Below are 13,629 nucleotides of genomic sequence, written 5' to 3' on the forward strand. Positions count from 1 at the left end.
GATGTGTAATTTAGGAAACTTTTGACCCATAAAGTGTCCAGTGAAGATTGGACTTCATCTAGTTGTGGCCTACTTCTACAACACACACCAAAAACAACAACCAATACTCAATAATAGATGAGGAAACATCTGCTCCATACTAACACATTTTCAATGAAAGGCGCACGCTGGCGCACTGGCCCCCAGTCTACCGAGGTAAGACGCGGTGTGTTCAAAGCCCGAAGTACAAAACGAATCTTACCGAGCAACAACAGCTTCACTTCTCTCAATAACTTCTCCCTGTCTTCTCGCAGGTTTTTGTCGATCATCTTGCTCCTCTCTACCGCAGCTTTGTCTTCGGCGCTGATGGTGCAGCCCATGGTGACTTTCAAACTACTTTTCCCAATGTCGTCGTCTGGTGCTTTTTGTTCAGCGGCTCATGGGTCGCCGGGCTGTGGAGTCCAGAAAGGCGTCGGCGGGCTGTTCTGTCTCACTAAAGCGCTTTAGTCCGATGCTCAACTCCCTCCGCGTGTCAGCCACAAGTGTCGTCCAAGAGAGGAGGGCTGCAAAACGCGTTCTAATACGGTGTTTGTTAAATTGTTTCTAATAACTAGCAATTTGAGGAACCTAACAGTTTTTCTACAATTTTGATCGCAAACTATAACATTTTGATCAAACGATTTGGGAATAAGTAAGAATTCAACATAACAACGAGTGTACTTTCGCCTTGAGAGTGACGGAGGCTGCCGCTGCGCAGTCGCACCCTCATCCAGCTGATGCAGATGCAAACTGAAAGCACAGAATGTGGGCACTCCCTATAGGCTTGATGGGAAATGTAGGCTAATCGTCCAAGGGAACAACACTCTGTCCCGTCTGTGCTGTTCGCGAGAACTAACATTTGGGGCTCATTTGACATCCAAATATACAATATAGCATACATGTTGGCTACAATTGTCAAAAAGTGTGGCTATTGTTTCGAACCGTTTGGACTATCCAGCCACAGTGGCGAGTCAAGTTTGCGTGGTGTTAGACCACCACCTAGCTGTGTTAAGCTCAACTGCAACACAGATTCTGAATTTCATGAATACCGGCCTGCACATTTCAATCAAATTGGCAAATTGGATTTTTCAGCTAATTTGCTTCTATTTCCTTGACCTTTGCAATGAAGACGTTTAACATGTCCATACGACACATGTTAAACTTTTTCATTCTGCACGCAGCAATAGTGGTTAAGACATCTGCCTCATAGTCACGAGGTTTGGAATTTGAATTTCAACTCGAGACCTCTTGTGTGGAGTTTGCACATTATCCGTGTGCTTGCGTGGGTTTTCTCCCGGAACTCTGACTATTTCTTACTTTTCCGAAAGATTTCTGACGTTCACTGTAAGTGCCAGCAGTGAAAGTTTTCTACAATTTTTACTTGACCTCTTTTCATAATCACCATAAAATGATCATAATCTAATGAATCAGATAATATGATGGGATGATTACAGGGTTCCCACATGGGACATATACCATAAGGGACAAGAAGCAATTGCCACTCACTCTCCACAAACAAACATAGTGCAGCTCAGCTTTTGGCCAGCCATGTTTTGGTAGGCGTCACACTTTAACACATTTGAAACTGAAACATTTGAAACACGCAAATGTGTAGCAGAACAGCATGAAAACGCTCAAATTTGGCAGGATACAAATGCAACTTTCCTTGGCATTTAAATATCCTCTTTGGGGCTTTTCAGATAAAACCAAGGCAACAAAGAAAAATGCAATTATTTGTCTTCTCAAAGCTTAACATTTCACACTATTCAATTTTAAACTGTTGTGTTCCCTGGATCCTGTCCTAAAGAAAAGACGCTTGATGTAATTTCCTGAGAAAATATTTAAGAGGTTGATGTGAAATTGAATTCAATCTTTTTCTCTTTAAACAGAATATAAGCAGTTTGTTTTGCATTTTGTTTCTTACTGGACTTAGAGTCACCATCTCAAGCCCATGGACTGATCCCAGAATCTTCTTGGAGAACACTGGACCATTCCGACAAAGTAAGAGAAGGTGATGCCGAGTGAGCGAGAGAAGCTGATGCCGATATGCCAAAAGGGGGTCATGAATGTACCTTTACGCTTCTCCATAGTGACAACCATTCTCCTTGAGAGCATTCGCTATAGTTAATTGCAGCCTGTCACGCATGTCAAGACTCTGCTTCTGTGCGCCACAGGAGTTGCCTTCCATGGCTAAACATAAAAGCTGTGACTCTCTCTGTCCGATGGGGAGCAAGGACACAGGAGATTGGAAGAAAACATGGTGGAAGTAGAGGATGAGCCTCAGGTGGAGTCATGGCAGAATCTGTGCTCTGCTTCTAATTTTCACACACACGTAGGCACACCCACGCACACACACACACACACACACACACACACACACACACAAACACAAAGGAAGGAGACAACTGTAACCAGAACCATGGTTGTTTTTGATGTGTCGAACACTGTGGAGAATATGAATGGTGTAAGTTCAATAACAAGCATGACTTTGGGCTCTATAGTCTAGTGTAAGTCTGGTTCAGAGCAAGGTCTAACTATGCATGCGTGGGGGGTACATTGTTTTTGGTATTTTTATAGACATGTGCAGTTAGAAATGGGCGCTTTGAGCCGTTGTTGGCGTGGATACAGCGGGCTAGCTTCATGGCCAATGGAAGTGGCTCCTCTCATTCCCGTTAAAGTTGTCGCACAGTCTTTGACATGGAAGAAGCAAAAACTGATTTGATGGACTCCACGCAGAAGATTGAAGTGTGCGAAGTACATTTATGAGGAACTGCAAGCAGACCTCCACTTGTGGATGATGTAAAGTGGACAGATCATTCCTGTGAAGTTGAGCTGTGCCGCGGCTAGGAGGGTCATTTTATAAATATAAAAAAAATGAACAGGATAATAATCACATCTCGCACACATATCCGCGGAGCTCAGAATCTGTGTGCCAGCACATAAAATAACAGACAACAACATAAAATTCACCAAAATAGCGTTATACCACCTGCGCTAAAACGTAGACCAAATTATCAGGTCTATTGGGGGCGTGTTAAGGAAAACGCCTTCAGTCTGCCGAAACACCCAGCATTGTGCAAAGCCATCTGCCAAATTCCCAAACACACTAATCGAGGCTTGCACCCCCACGAAAACAAGATGCGGCGATTTTTATGCATCTGCGCTGTCTTTGAATATAGTGCCCTACATTTTCTGCGGTTTTAATCATGTCAAACTGTGTCCGACACCTACAAAACTTTAACAAAGAAAAAACAATAGACTAAAATAAAGAAACAAAATAAATAAAATAAAATAAAGAAGAGCAATCTTTTTTTATAGGTCTGACACACAGAATACAAAGAGTAAAAACATGTCAAACTTACACAAAAAATGACATGAAGAAATCCATTTGATTTAATGGCGAGTTGATGTCATGTCACGTAGAGTGGCTTCATCGGAACAACAAATCTGTGTGACGTCACATCCATTAAACTGAGAAGATGCGGAAAGTTAGGCTGAAATTATAAAAAAATAAAAAGTGAAGGCAATAGTCTTCAGTACCAGTCATAAATAACCACATGCAAATTGTATAACATTGCGGATGGCAGTGATTGTTCGTCTTGTGCTTTATAATTTGGCCCCCGATGCTCTGCGTGAAGCTTTGAACACTTTTAAAGGCATGTGACAACAACAAAATCCATCTATTTTTTTCATCATGTCTCCCTGAAACAAAGGGTCCATTTTTTTTGTTCTGACTTCCAGCAGTGTGTGAACCTTTCCGTAAGCCTTGAGTCGGCAGACTTGCGATCAAGCCAGCAGTCCATTCTAGACGTAGGCAACAGGAAGAACGAGCTTGGACAAGACATATAAACAGATTGCGTACCGTGTCATTTTCTTTGGAACATTAGTCACGACCTGTGCAAAGTGTTTGTGTATTCCACCTGAGACTTCCATTTGTCAAGCTAAATGAGGCCAAAGGCAAAAAGCTTGTCACAACTGCACGTTTGTGTAGCCACAACACGGTGGCTTGTGTCAATCACAAACACAGGAGCACTCACTCTGCTCTGTGTACCTGTCAACATGCAGCACACTGTAGCATACAAGAAGAAAGACTGGGAGTAAAGTCCCAGGGTGGCCCAACAGGGCCCCAATCCAGTATACTGTTTTAATGTGCTATAGCTAAATCACAACAAATACTTGTCACCGTAAAAGATTGTGCATGGGAACATACTGTACATGTACGGTTCCCTTAGAGTCCAGTACGTAGCCTTCTTGGAGTACTGTACATTAGTACAGATCAAGGGTCATCAACATTTTTCAAAAAAAGAACTACTTCTTGGCTACGTGTGGTGCTATCAGTTTGATACACGCTTCTGAAATAACAACTTTGCTCAAATGACCTTGAATAACATTATCATATGCTATTATATGTATTATATGTTATTCTATTATATCGTCGCTGTCCTGTGATAAACGCTTGTCCCTTTTGATCATTTTATTTAGATTTTTTTTGCGGCAAAGGGTTTTTGCATTACAGACATCGCTTTAACGTGAAAATTAAAAAAATAAATAAAAAATGGGACATACGTATTTTTCACAGGACAGCGACGGTATGCTATAATTAATATATTTATGTGAGGACACCGATTAATTTCAATGGTTTCTTATAATAATCAGGAAACAGATAAATATCAATGTGTAACACTTTGATTTTATAAATCTCTTCCAGTGGGTATATCTTAAAATAATCACTTTGACAACCTTCCTTGAAAATGATAAGGTCCTATCACTGGAGAGCTATTTTTAGAACAGGCCCGCGGGCTACTCATGCCGTCCTTGGGGGCTATCCGGAGCCCACCGGCGCCACGTTGGTGACCCCTGCTATATATTGTACACAAACAGACTCCTAGTTTACCCCTTTTTCTGACTTGGAACTAAACCAATGTTTGTCTGAAGGCAAGGAGGGTGCAAGATCACAAGTCTCACAATGTGAAATGATTTTGGTGAGATGATAATCACAAGGCAGATATAAAAGATAAACATAATAACAACAATTCAAGCGAGAGGATTAAAAATACAGACTGACACCACTCACGAAACAGCCAACCGCAGTGTCTCTCTTTAACATGTAATGCCGCAGGAGAGCGAGCGAGTGCAAGGGGATGAGGAGGAGATGCACATGATCTATTGCAATTGTCAATGATTTTTCACGGAACATCTCCCCTTGTCCTCAGAAAGATTTGGCACAACTCAATGTCCTATTGAAGATGGCATAGAGTGCGCTCACTGGGTTTCTGCTTGAGAGCACAAAATAATTGATGTATCATGTAAATGAGGTTGTAATGAAATGAAGTCCTTAACTCGATTATTAGATACTATGGGCGAGGCAGCTACATCTCTGCTACTGTTTTGGAATTTCCCAGTGCATGGAGCTGATTGTTCAGTTTTTGGCGTTGTATGAACTCTGAGGTTTCTTCAAGAATCTGCCCTGGGACGTGAAAGTCAGCTGGCATGTTCTGCGGTGCAGATGATTCCTGTAGGCCTTCAGGTTCCGTCTCCTCTTGGCTCACTCGGCCGTGAGAGTTACACGGCTCCAGATTGCACGCCGTGCCCTGAAGGAACTGCAAGAAGTTCTCCTCGATGGAGGCCTCCCGGCTGGGCAGCTGTTCCCCCTGACCGGATCCGGCGCGCTTGAAAAGGCAGGCCAGGTGGCGGCCAAGCTCCTCCCGAATCTGCCGATTGAGGCAGCCGTAGAAGAAGGGGTTGGAGGTGAAGCAGAAATAGCCGATCCACGTGACCACATCCTCCAGCTGGGCCAGCGAGGCAGGCGAGGTAGAAGCCGCCGCCGAATAGAGATGGAAAGAGAAGTACGGCAGCCAGCAGCAGAGGAACTGGCCTCCCACCGCCACCAGAACCGCCGCGGCCTTCCCACCGCCGAAGGTCCTTTGGGGAGTGTTGCGGGAGCCGGTCCCTCCGAGGCTGGCGGCCACGGTGGAGTGGCTGCTGGCAGACTCGGAGCGTTGCCGCGGCGTGTCCATCCAAGTAGGGAGCGGGCCGTGATGCATGGCTGCCACTCGGGCCACCTTGAACATGTTGCAGTAGACCACCAGAATAATCAACATGGGACACAGGAAATAGATGAGTGTGAAGAAGACCATGAAGAGCAGACGGGTGGTCCTGCCTCCCGCCCAGTGGAGGGAGCAGCGCGTCCGACCGGCGATGAGCAGTGGACTCGGCGCCACGCCCTGGTTACCTTGGAGCAGCCAGCCCAGGAAAGGCAGCGATGACATGACGACGGCTTTAATCCAGACCGCCGCCAGTGCCATCGCCACCACCCTAACCGTCATCTTCACCTCGTGACGCATGGGGTGCACGATGTAGTAGTAGCGCTCCACGTTGATGGCGCAGATGGTGAGGATGGCCGCGCTCACCAGGCAAACGCTCAAGCAGAGGTAGCTTCGGCACAGCGCCTCGTCCGCCAACACCCCTTCGGGCACCATCCCGAGCGGCATCAACACCAGCGCCGCCAGCAGGTCCACCAAGCACAGGTGGAACACGAAGGCAAACTTGCGCAGGTGCGGCGTTCTGCTGATGACGATCATCACGGCCAGGTTCCCCACCACAGCCAGGACGTCCATGATGAGCATGGCGCACAGAGCGAAAAACTGGTTCACGTCTACGCCGGCCTGGCCCACGTTGGAAGCGTTTGCTTGCGGCCAGAGGAGAAACGAGGGTAGTCCCGGGGGAGAAGCGTTCCAGGAAGGACTTGGCCTGACAAGGTGCTCCATGAGAGGATGGGATGAGGAGGAGAGAGTCCGCTGAGTATCACGGGCCCATCATCCATCCTCCCCTGCCGTAGGGCGCCGCACAGAAGCTCAGGAAGTAGATCCTTTCATGGCGGCCGCGGCTGCAAAGGTCACGATTGAGTCAACGGCTCAAGACGGGTCACAGGAGGCCCCGTTCTCTTGAAGATGGAGCCGCTGAGACCCTCCACTATAAAAGGCTAGCTGGCCAAATCTGAAAGAAAATACACATTTTCACTTAACAGGGAAGAAGCACTGTAGAAGATGTGCAAGCAACAACAACATTAATAATAATTTAAAAAAGTAATAATAATAATGATAACAATAACGTGACCAAAAGAACAAGATCGTGGGTACAATCGGCCGAAAATAGTTCCCTCCGCAGGGTGTCCAGCTGTTCCTCCACATTAACAAGAGCCAGATGAGGTGGCTCGGGTATCTGATCGGGAGGCCTCCTGGACACCTGCTGAGGTGTTTTGGGGCATGTCCAAACAAGAGGAGGCCCAGGGACGCTGGAGAGACGAGGACAGTCGACTGGCCTTGAAGCGTCTTGGGATTCCCCCAGAATTAACTTTGCGAAGTTCCATCAATGGCGAACAATCCTAATGTGAATCAGCAACAAATTGTCCACTTTCATAAAAATCGACAGTGAATAATGCATGTATCACTTTCATTTTTTCAAGAAATTGTGTATGCCCTGTACAGACGTTTTGACAAGGAAGCTGATTCCAAAAACACGCATGTTAGGTCCGTTGATGGGTCTAGGTTGTACATGAGTGTCAAACGTTCGTCTACACGATCAGTCCAGGGTGTACCCCATCTCTCACCCAAAGTCATCTGTCTAGGTGCCAAGCACACCCGCGTTAATGTGGGTAAGTGGTATAGAAAATAACAGAAAACAAGGACCATGCTAATATTAAATAGAGAAACAAATAAAAGAAAGAGGTAATACTCGACTATATGTTACTGTGGGGGAAAAAAAATAAAATGGTTTCAATTAAACCCAAAAGTGTGCCAATTCAAGACAATTCCACAATTACAACATGTAACTGCTCTTCCACTGTGTACACCATGTCCCCCTCAGCAGTCACTCAAACTGTTGAACTGTCCGGAATTTCGGCTTCACCACTTCAGTGCGACACATTGAAAATAGTTTTTGTTCCAAAGCATCCAGTTAGTCATGATACTTCGAATCATCCTCACTTTTCGTGCTGCTGCCCATCTGGAACTTCACGTGGCATCTAGTTTGGCATCTGCATCTTCAGATGATGCGCTCTCGAGGCAATCAGAAGCCACAGGGAGATGCTCAAAGCCAGCAAGAACCTTATGTTCCCTTCAAGAGTCAAAAACAAACGGGAAAAACGAAGAACTTTCTGTCTCTGTGTTGTCTACTGCAATCAAGAAGCTAATTGATTGAACAAATCTCATGGTATTATCCTGTAGACCAGGGGTGCCCATTACGTCGATCGCGATCGACCGGACAACCGCAAAGGCATTGTGGGTAGATCGCCAGCCTATCATCCGTCCTTATTGCTACGTTCATGCTAAGTTCACACCAACTGCGTTGGGGCGCGTTTCTGGCGGCGCGTTTGAATTGGAGTCAATATAGTTCGCACGGGCGGGCGCGGTTGCGTGCGGGGCGGCGCGAATGATGCGTTTGGAGCGGTGGGACGCGGAGCGAAGCACCAAAAATACACCCATTCGGCGCATATAAAACAAGTAAACTTTTTTGCCATTTCCCCTCGCGGCAGCCAGTCAGCATCGGGCATACTAAATCACACACAGCCACACAGCGTCCTGTCCACTCAGCGGCTTTTTTTTTTGTTGCTTTTTTTTTTACAGTTCTTGAACTTTACCAAGACAGCAACGTTGTTAGCATTAGCTTAGTGTGCAAAAAAGTTGATTTGTTTTATACGCGCCGAATGGAGCGAATGGGCGGATTGTTGTTGCTGCAAATCTGCTTGAGGCTGGCTATCAGCAGCTACTGTCCGGACGATGCGTCCCTGGCTGATTCCATTCAGTGCAAGTCATCAGAGTAAGGTAGTTACAAAACTTTTTTTTGTTGTTGTATTATAGGTGCTATATAGGTTGATGCAGTCATGCAAGGTACACCAGCATATACGGTACATCTAAAAATATTTCTCAATATATTTATGAATAATGCGTTTTGCATTTTCAGTAGGTGGTAGATCATTTTGACTCGGTCATGTCATAAGTAGCTCTCAGGCTGAAAAAGTGTGGCCACCCGTCATTTGCGGTTGATTTAAGAAGTGTTGCTGGAAAAGTGCAAAGAAGCAAAGAGGGGGATGAACTTGCGCAACCCGTCCAGAGCGCCGTGTTTACTGTCACTCGTACGCACCGTAAAAGTTGTGGAACGAGCACCAAGACTCTGGTACATTTCCATATGCCGCACACCTGCATGGGCATGTTTTTCCATCCGGCATGCTAGCGAGGCGCTTGCTCTTTTCCTGCCCACATGTACACAGCTAGCGTCACAATAATAATAGGTCAAAGGGTTACAGTCACCTTCAGCCTAATTAAATGAAGCATAAACAACGTCTCACCATGCGCAGAAAAGGCAGAGCGACTCCCTGGAGAGCCTTTAGTTTAGCCGTTTGCATCAGTATGGATTGTTGTCGGCTTCTTTTTTCATACCGTGTTTGCAAACACTGACATATTGCTTGGGATGTTAGCTCCATCACAGCAAGCCTCCATCAACGCAAAATTGTTGTACTTTTTCAGGCAAGGAACCATATTTGCTTTTCTGTCACCATGTGGCAGAGGATTACTGGAATACAACATCTTGCTGTGGTATACAATTAAAATGGCCATGGGTTGTACAGCACGAACTTCAATGACTGTCTAGTGTATGATTTTCACTCCCCATGCATTTCGGTGGTTAAAAACTACTGAACTGCACATTCCTTTGTCAGCTGACAAACAAGCGATACAATTATGAATTAACAAAGGAGCGGGTTTCACTAAATATCCGATTGAATGAAAACATTTTGAGATCAAAATGCCATAATGTGAGGATTTCAAGGAGCTCCTCACACTTACAGACGTCATGCTGAGAGTCTAAGGTTCTCCTCAGGTGGAGCTTGTGGTGACCCAACACCTCCTACTGTACATGATTCTGCATCATGCTTCCCTTCAATTAAATACATCGCCCGTCTGACACTCTGACGTGAAAAGCCTGCCGTTCTCTTCCACTTTGGCGAAGTTTGGAGAACCAGCTCACAAATTAGAATGTACACAATAGGAAATGAGAAGCCTTCATATGATCCTCTTGCGTCACATATTAGCACTGACCCAAGTCTTTCTTGCACCCCCACTTCCCAAAACACACACAATCCATTTACAGAGAAAGTACGTGTCGGTGTGTGGTGATACAGTATCATACCTCATCAACATACCTCGGTCGGGAAAGCGCTGCTCACTCGTGTGCAGGTTCAGTCTGCTGAAGGAACGCTGACCTGTTTCGATGACTCTCTCAAACACACACTCACAAAGGCAACGCAGTCACACACACACGTCTACGCGCACACCAGCCATACAGAGCGATGTGGATGTTGGATGCGTGTGTGTTGAGTGAGTGAGGGATGGAGGGGTCGAAAGAGTGGGAGAGTGTGACACTCCTGTGTCTCCTCCTCACCTGGCCCCTTTCATCTTGTCATCGCCTCCTACTCGAACCCTCCCCCTCTCAGAGACTGACCGCCGGCCCAATCCCTTCACACGCGCGCGCGCGTGCACGCACGCGTGCAGGCACACGTAGTGGCTTCACTAGGCGCCCAAGGCAAGTGCAGCAGCATGCAGAGTTGAGAAGAAGGGTGGGTGGGCAGGCAGCACCCAGCCATACAGCTCTCCACTGGGTCCTAGTGCTTTTCTTTGCCAGATTTACTCATTCCTGCCGCCTCTTGATCTCCATTTTCAATTGGCAATTGAAAATTAAATACAAACACGCACGCGCACACACACACGTACACGCAAAATCAATTTAAACAAGCTTTCAGATGTCATTCCCTATTTTTTTTATTGTGCCCTAACCCCATTAAGTCCCATGCATTTTCTTTTTCTGGACTGTTGTATTGTTATATGTTTGCATGTTATCAATAGATTGTTTTCCATGGCATCATGCAGCTTTGGATATTGCCGCGACCGCCTGCATTTTGGAGATCCATGAGTTATGTTCCGATTCCATAACTGTCAAGTTGTACACTTTCGGTGTAATTTGTACAGGAGGAAATACCTTTTCAAACATGTACGCCATACATCGCTGATTTCCATTAATGTGACAGCAATTCGAAAATAACGTGCAAAAGTGGTGTTACCAGGATGCCATATGTGGGTGGGCATTAGTCTTACCTGGGGGAGGGTTGGCAAAAAAGTGCTACAATGCTCAAGTAGGTCCAGCGTAGGACTACTGCACCTTAATACGTGTTTTGTGTTCTCCTTAATTGAGATCACTGTTGTTGTGATTTGGGCTAAACAAATAAACACCCCGGGGTTGACACTCACTGTGCAAGTGTGAAAAGAGAAATTAGATTGACAGCAAATGTAAAAAATCATCAATCAGTTTAGGGTTGTAACAATAAAGGTTTGAGGGCCAACGTCTCTTTTGCAGTTTACCTGCATGTACCGACCTTCAATCAGGGTGAGCAGACTGAGGATTTGCCAAGGACAAGACGGAGGATGTGTCTTTTTCACCAATCAGCAAAGCTGATCTCACTGGCCAGATAACAAGTCCATACATCTGTGTTTGTTATGAACACGCAAGCTCTAAGGTGGTATCTCACTGAGTGGCGAATGCTTGCGAAGGTAGTGAATGTTGGATTTGTCAACTCTTCTGATGAATGTTGATGACAATCAGGTAGTCGCCTCTGTCATTAGTGACATTTAGTGACTTTCACCGTCGAAGATGGATTTTGGTAGTATGGAAATGAATTATGTGTAACTCATAAAATTTAACAAAAAAAACCCAACGTTATTACTTACAGGTTGATGCCCTCGTATTAAAAATCCTCTGTCCTGAACTGCTTCACGAAACTCTTTAACTCATCCAAACAGGCATTTGTAAAACTAACATAGGGTACTCTTCATTGCCTTCCTCTTTTTGCCTGGTTTCTCTTGACATGATGAGCAATATGGAGAATCAGTGCTAATACAGTATCTCACCAAGCGTCGAATGCTCGTGAGTGCTGCTACGCATTAATGTGTCGACTAGGACTGTTCGATTTTGCCTAACAAGAAAATAGCGATTATTTTCTCCCAGAAAATTTGCTTACGGTTCAAAATTATTTAATCGAGCAGCCCTAGTGTCGACATATATTGGAACCAAGGTAATGAGGTCTCTAGCATTGGAGCATAAAAAACAACTTTGGTCGTACGACTGTTTACATATCCTTTATTCTGTTTTGCAAGTACTTGCCACTGTTAGCAAAAAAATGGTTTTGCCTGACAAGCCAGAGTTTTTGCAGCATGTAAAACTGTTTGTGAACATGTTTGCAACCTTGTACGAACCTTGACGAAATCCTAAATTCTCTACGTTCGCAAGCATTTGCCGCTCAGTGAGCTACGAGGTTTAACACTTAGTTAGCATTGATAGAAAACGCATGCTCCATATTGTACATATCTTCATTTTCAAAATGTTTACATTTTAGATCAGTGCTCTTCAGTAACACAGATTTATAAAATAAATACTATATCTTGCGTGGATATTGGCCAATTGTTGCCTCGGTATTATATCAAATGTAGAGACACATCACAAGATTGGGTTCTTTGGTTTCAGGGATGGCAGCTGACTCCCACCATGCTAACCGCTACCTAGCCCCGAGGCTAATATTAGGCAAAGTCAGTGATGTTTTAGGCAGTAAGAGATGTTTAAATTGTGCAGGGAATAGGAATCAGTGTTTATGCTGGCTAATTTGTTATTGTGTCGTGTCGTTACCGCTACATTAGGGTTGGATGATTATATGTATGCTATATGTTAGCATTTTGTGGTGGCCAACGATCTACAGTGCCAGACCAACTTTTAGTAAATCTTTCACAAATGCTAGGTGATAGATTTGGAACATACCCAATTTGTGGCGCATTTTTGAGGGGGAGTGATTAATTATAATCTAGCTAATCTAATTAATGCTAATTAACCCTTTTCCTGAAGTGAAATTATGTGTATGTACCTGTAAAATTCTGATGTGGGGAATAATTTATTAACAGATTTGCAATTTTGTTATTAAAACTACCCCATTTTTTTTATTCCACACCATTTCAAAATGCCCTATAAAATAGCAGAATACCTGATTACTGGAAGAATGTCAATTACCTGAATCATACTGCATCCCTAGATAGCCCACTTGTAACTTCTAAAAGGGGTCATTTACCACTGTGAGTTGTTAAGTTTTTTTTTTCCGAATATTACCTGAGTACTTAAAATTTCACCTCGTGAGATGTCTTTTGCTCAATGTGCATTAAGCGAAATCCATGTAGAATTTGGTCTCTCCATTGGCAATCGAAAATCAAAGAACGAAAAAGTGACAATTTCACGTGACGTTCAAATAAAAAAATATGAAAATTGTTAATTTCACGTGGCAAATCTGATGACCTTCACAGCACACTAATGTACCACAGCACACTGGTTGGCTATAACAAAATCTTTGTGTGTGTGTGGGTGTGTGTCTGTGTGCGCGTGTGTGTGTGTGTGTGTGTGTGGGTGTGTGTGTGTGTGTGTGTGCGTCCTGTGACTGCACTCGTGTTTGGGGTCTTGTTGCATTACAGAAATAGCAGATACTTACACAAGACGGCAGCACCAACCACAGGGGATGGAAATACA

The 13,629-nt window shown here is 44.7% G+C and overlaps 2 protein-coding genes across 5 annotated transcripts in view; both read right to left on the reverse strand.

Annotated features, from left to right (window-relative positions):
• Positions 1-3,801, reverse strand: part of gnai3 (guanine nucleotide binding protein (G protein), alpha inhibiting activity polypeptide 3) — a 30,663-nt gene extending 26,862 nt beyond the window's left edge. The window contains exon 1 of one of the 2 annotated variants that reach the window (XM_086049125.1): positions 3,381-3,801. Coding sequence is in view for 1 of the 2 variants with exons in the window: in XM_086049106.1 (XP_085905232.1) it covers positions 242-359 (118 nt within the window). In the remaining variant the exon portion in view is untranslated. Of the gene's footprint in view, positions 1-241; positions 782-3,380 lie in introns of those variants that run through there. The other variant, XM_086049106.1, reaches the window with a different exon arrangement.
• On the reverse strand, positions 3,389-10,534 carry gpr61 (G protein-coupled receptor 61). 3 transcript variants are annotated; one of them, XM_086049078.1, is made up of 2 exons: positions 10,217-10,534; positions 3,389-7,014 (listed from the first exon to the last, which is right to left on the reverse strand). In XM_086049078.1, the coding sequence occupies exon 2, from the start codon at positions 6,783-6,785 to the stop codon at positions 5,388-5,390; it is 1,398 nt and encodes a 465-aa protein (XP_085905204.1). In that variant the 5' UTR covers positions 6,786-7,014; positions 10,217-10,534; the 3' UTR covers positions 3,389-5,387. The 3 variants fall into 3 exon arrangements, with proteins under 3 accessions (XP_085905204.1, XP_085905212.1, XP_085905221.1); XM_086049086.1 differs by having other exon boundaries at positions 10,204-10,534; XM_086049095.1 differs by lacking the exon at positions 10,217-10,534 and adding an exon at positions 8,004-8,392.
• Between the last annotated feature and the right edge of the window lie 3,095 nt (positions 10,535-13,629).

This window comes from Filicampus tigris, chromosome 1 (assembly GCF_054856515.1).
Source record: "Filicampus tigris isolate MCC_2025a chromosome 1, RoL_Ftig_1.0, whole genome shotgun sequence".
Classification (NCBI taxonomy): domain Eukaryota; kingdom Metazoa; phylum Chordata; class Actinopteri; order Syngnathiformes; family Syngnathidae; genus Filicampus; species Filicampus tigris.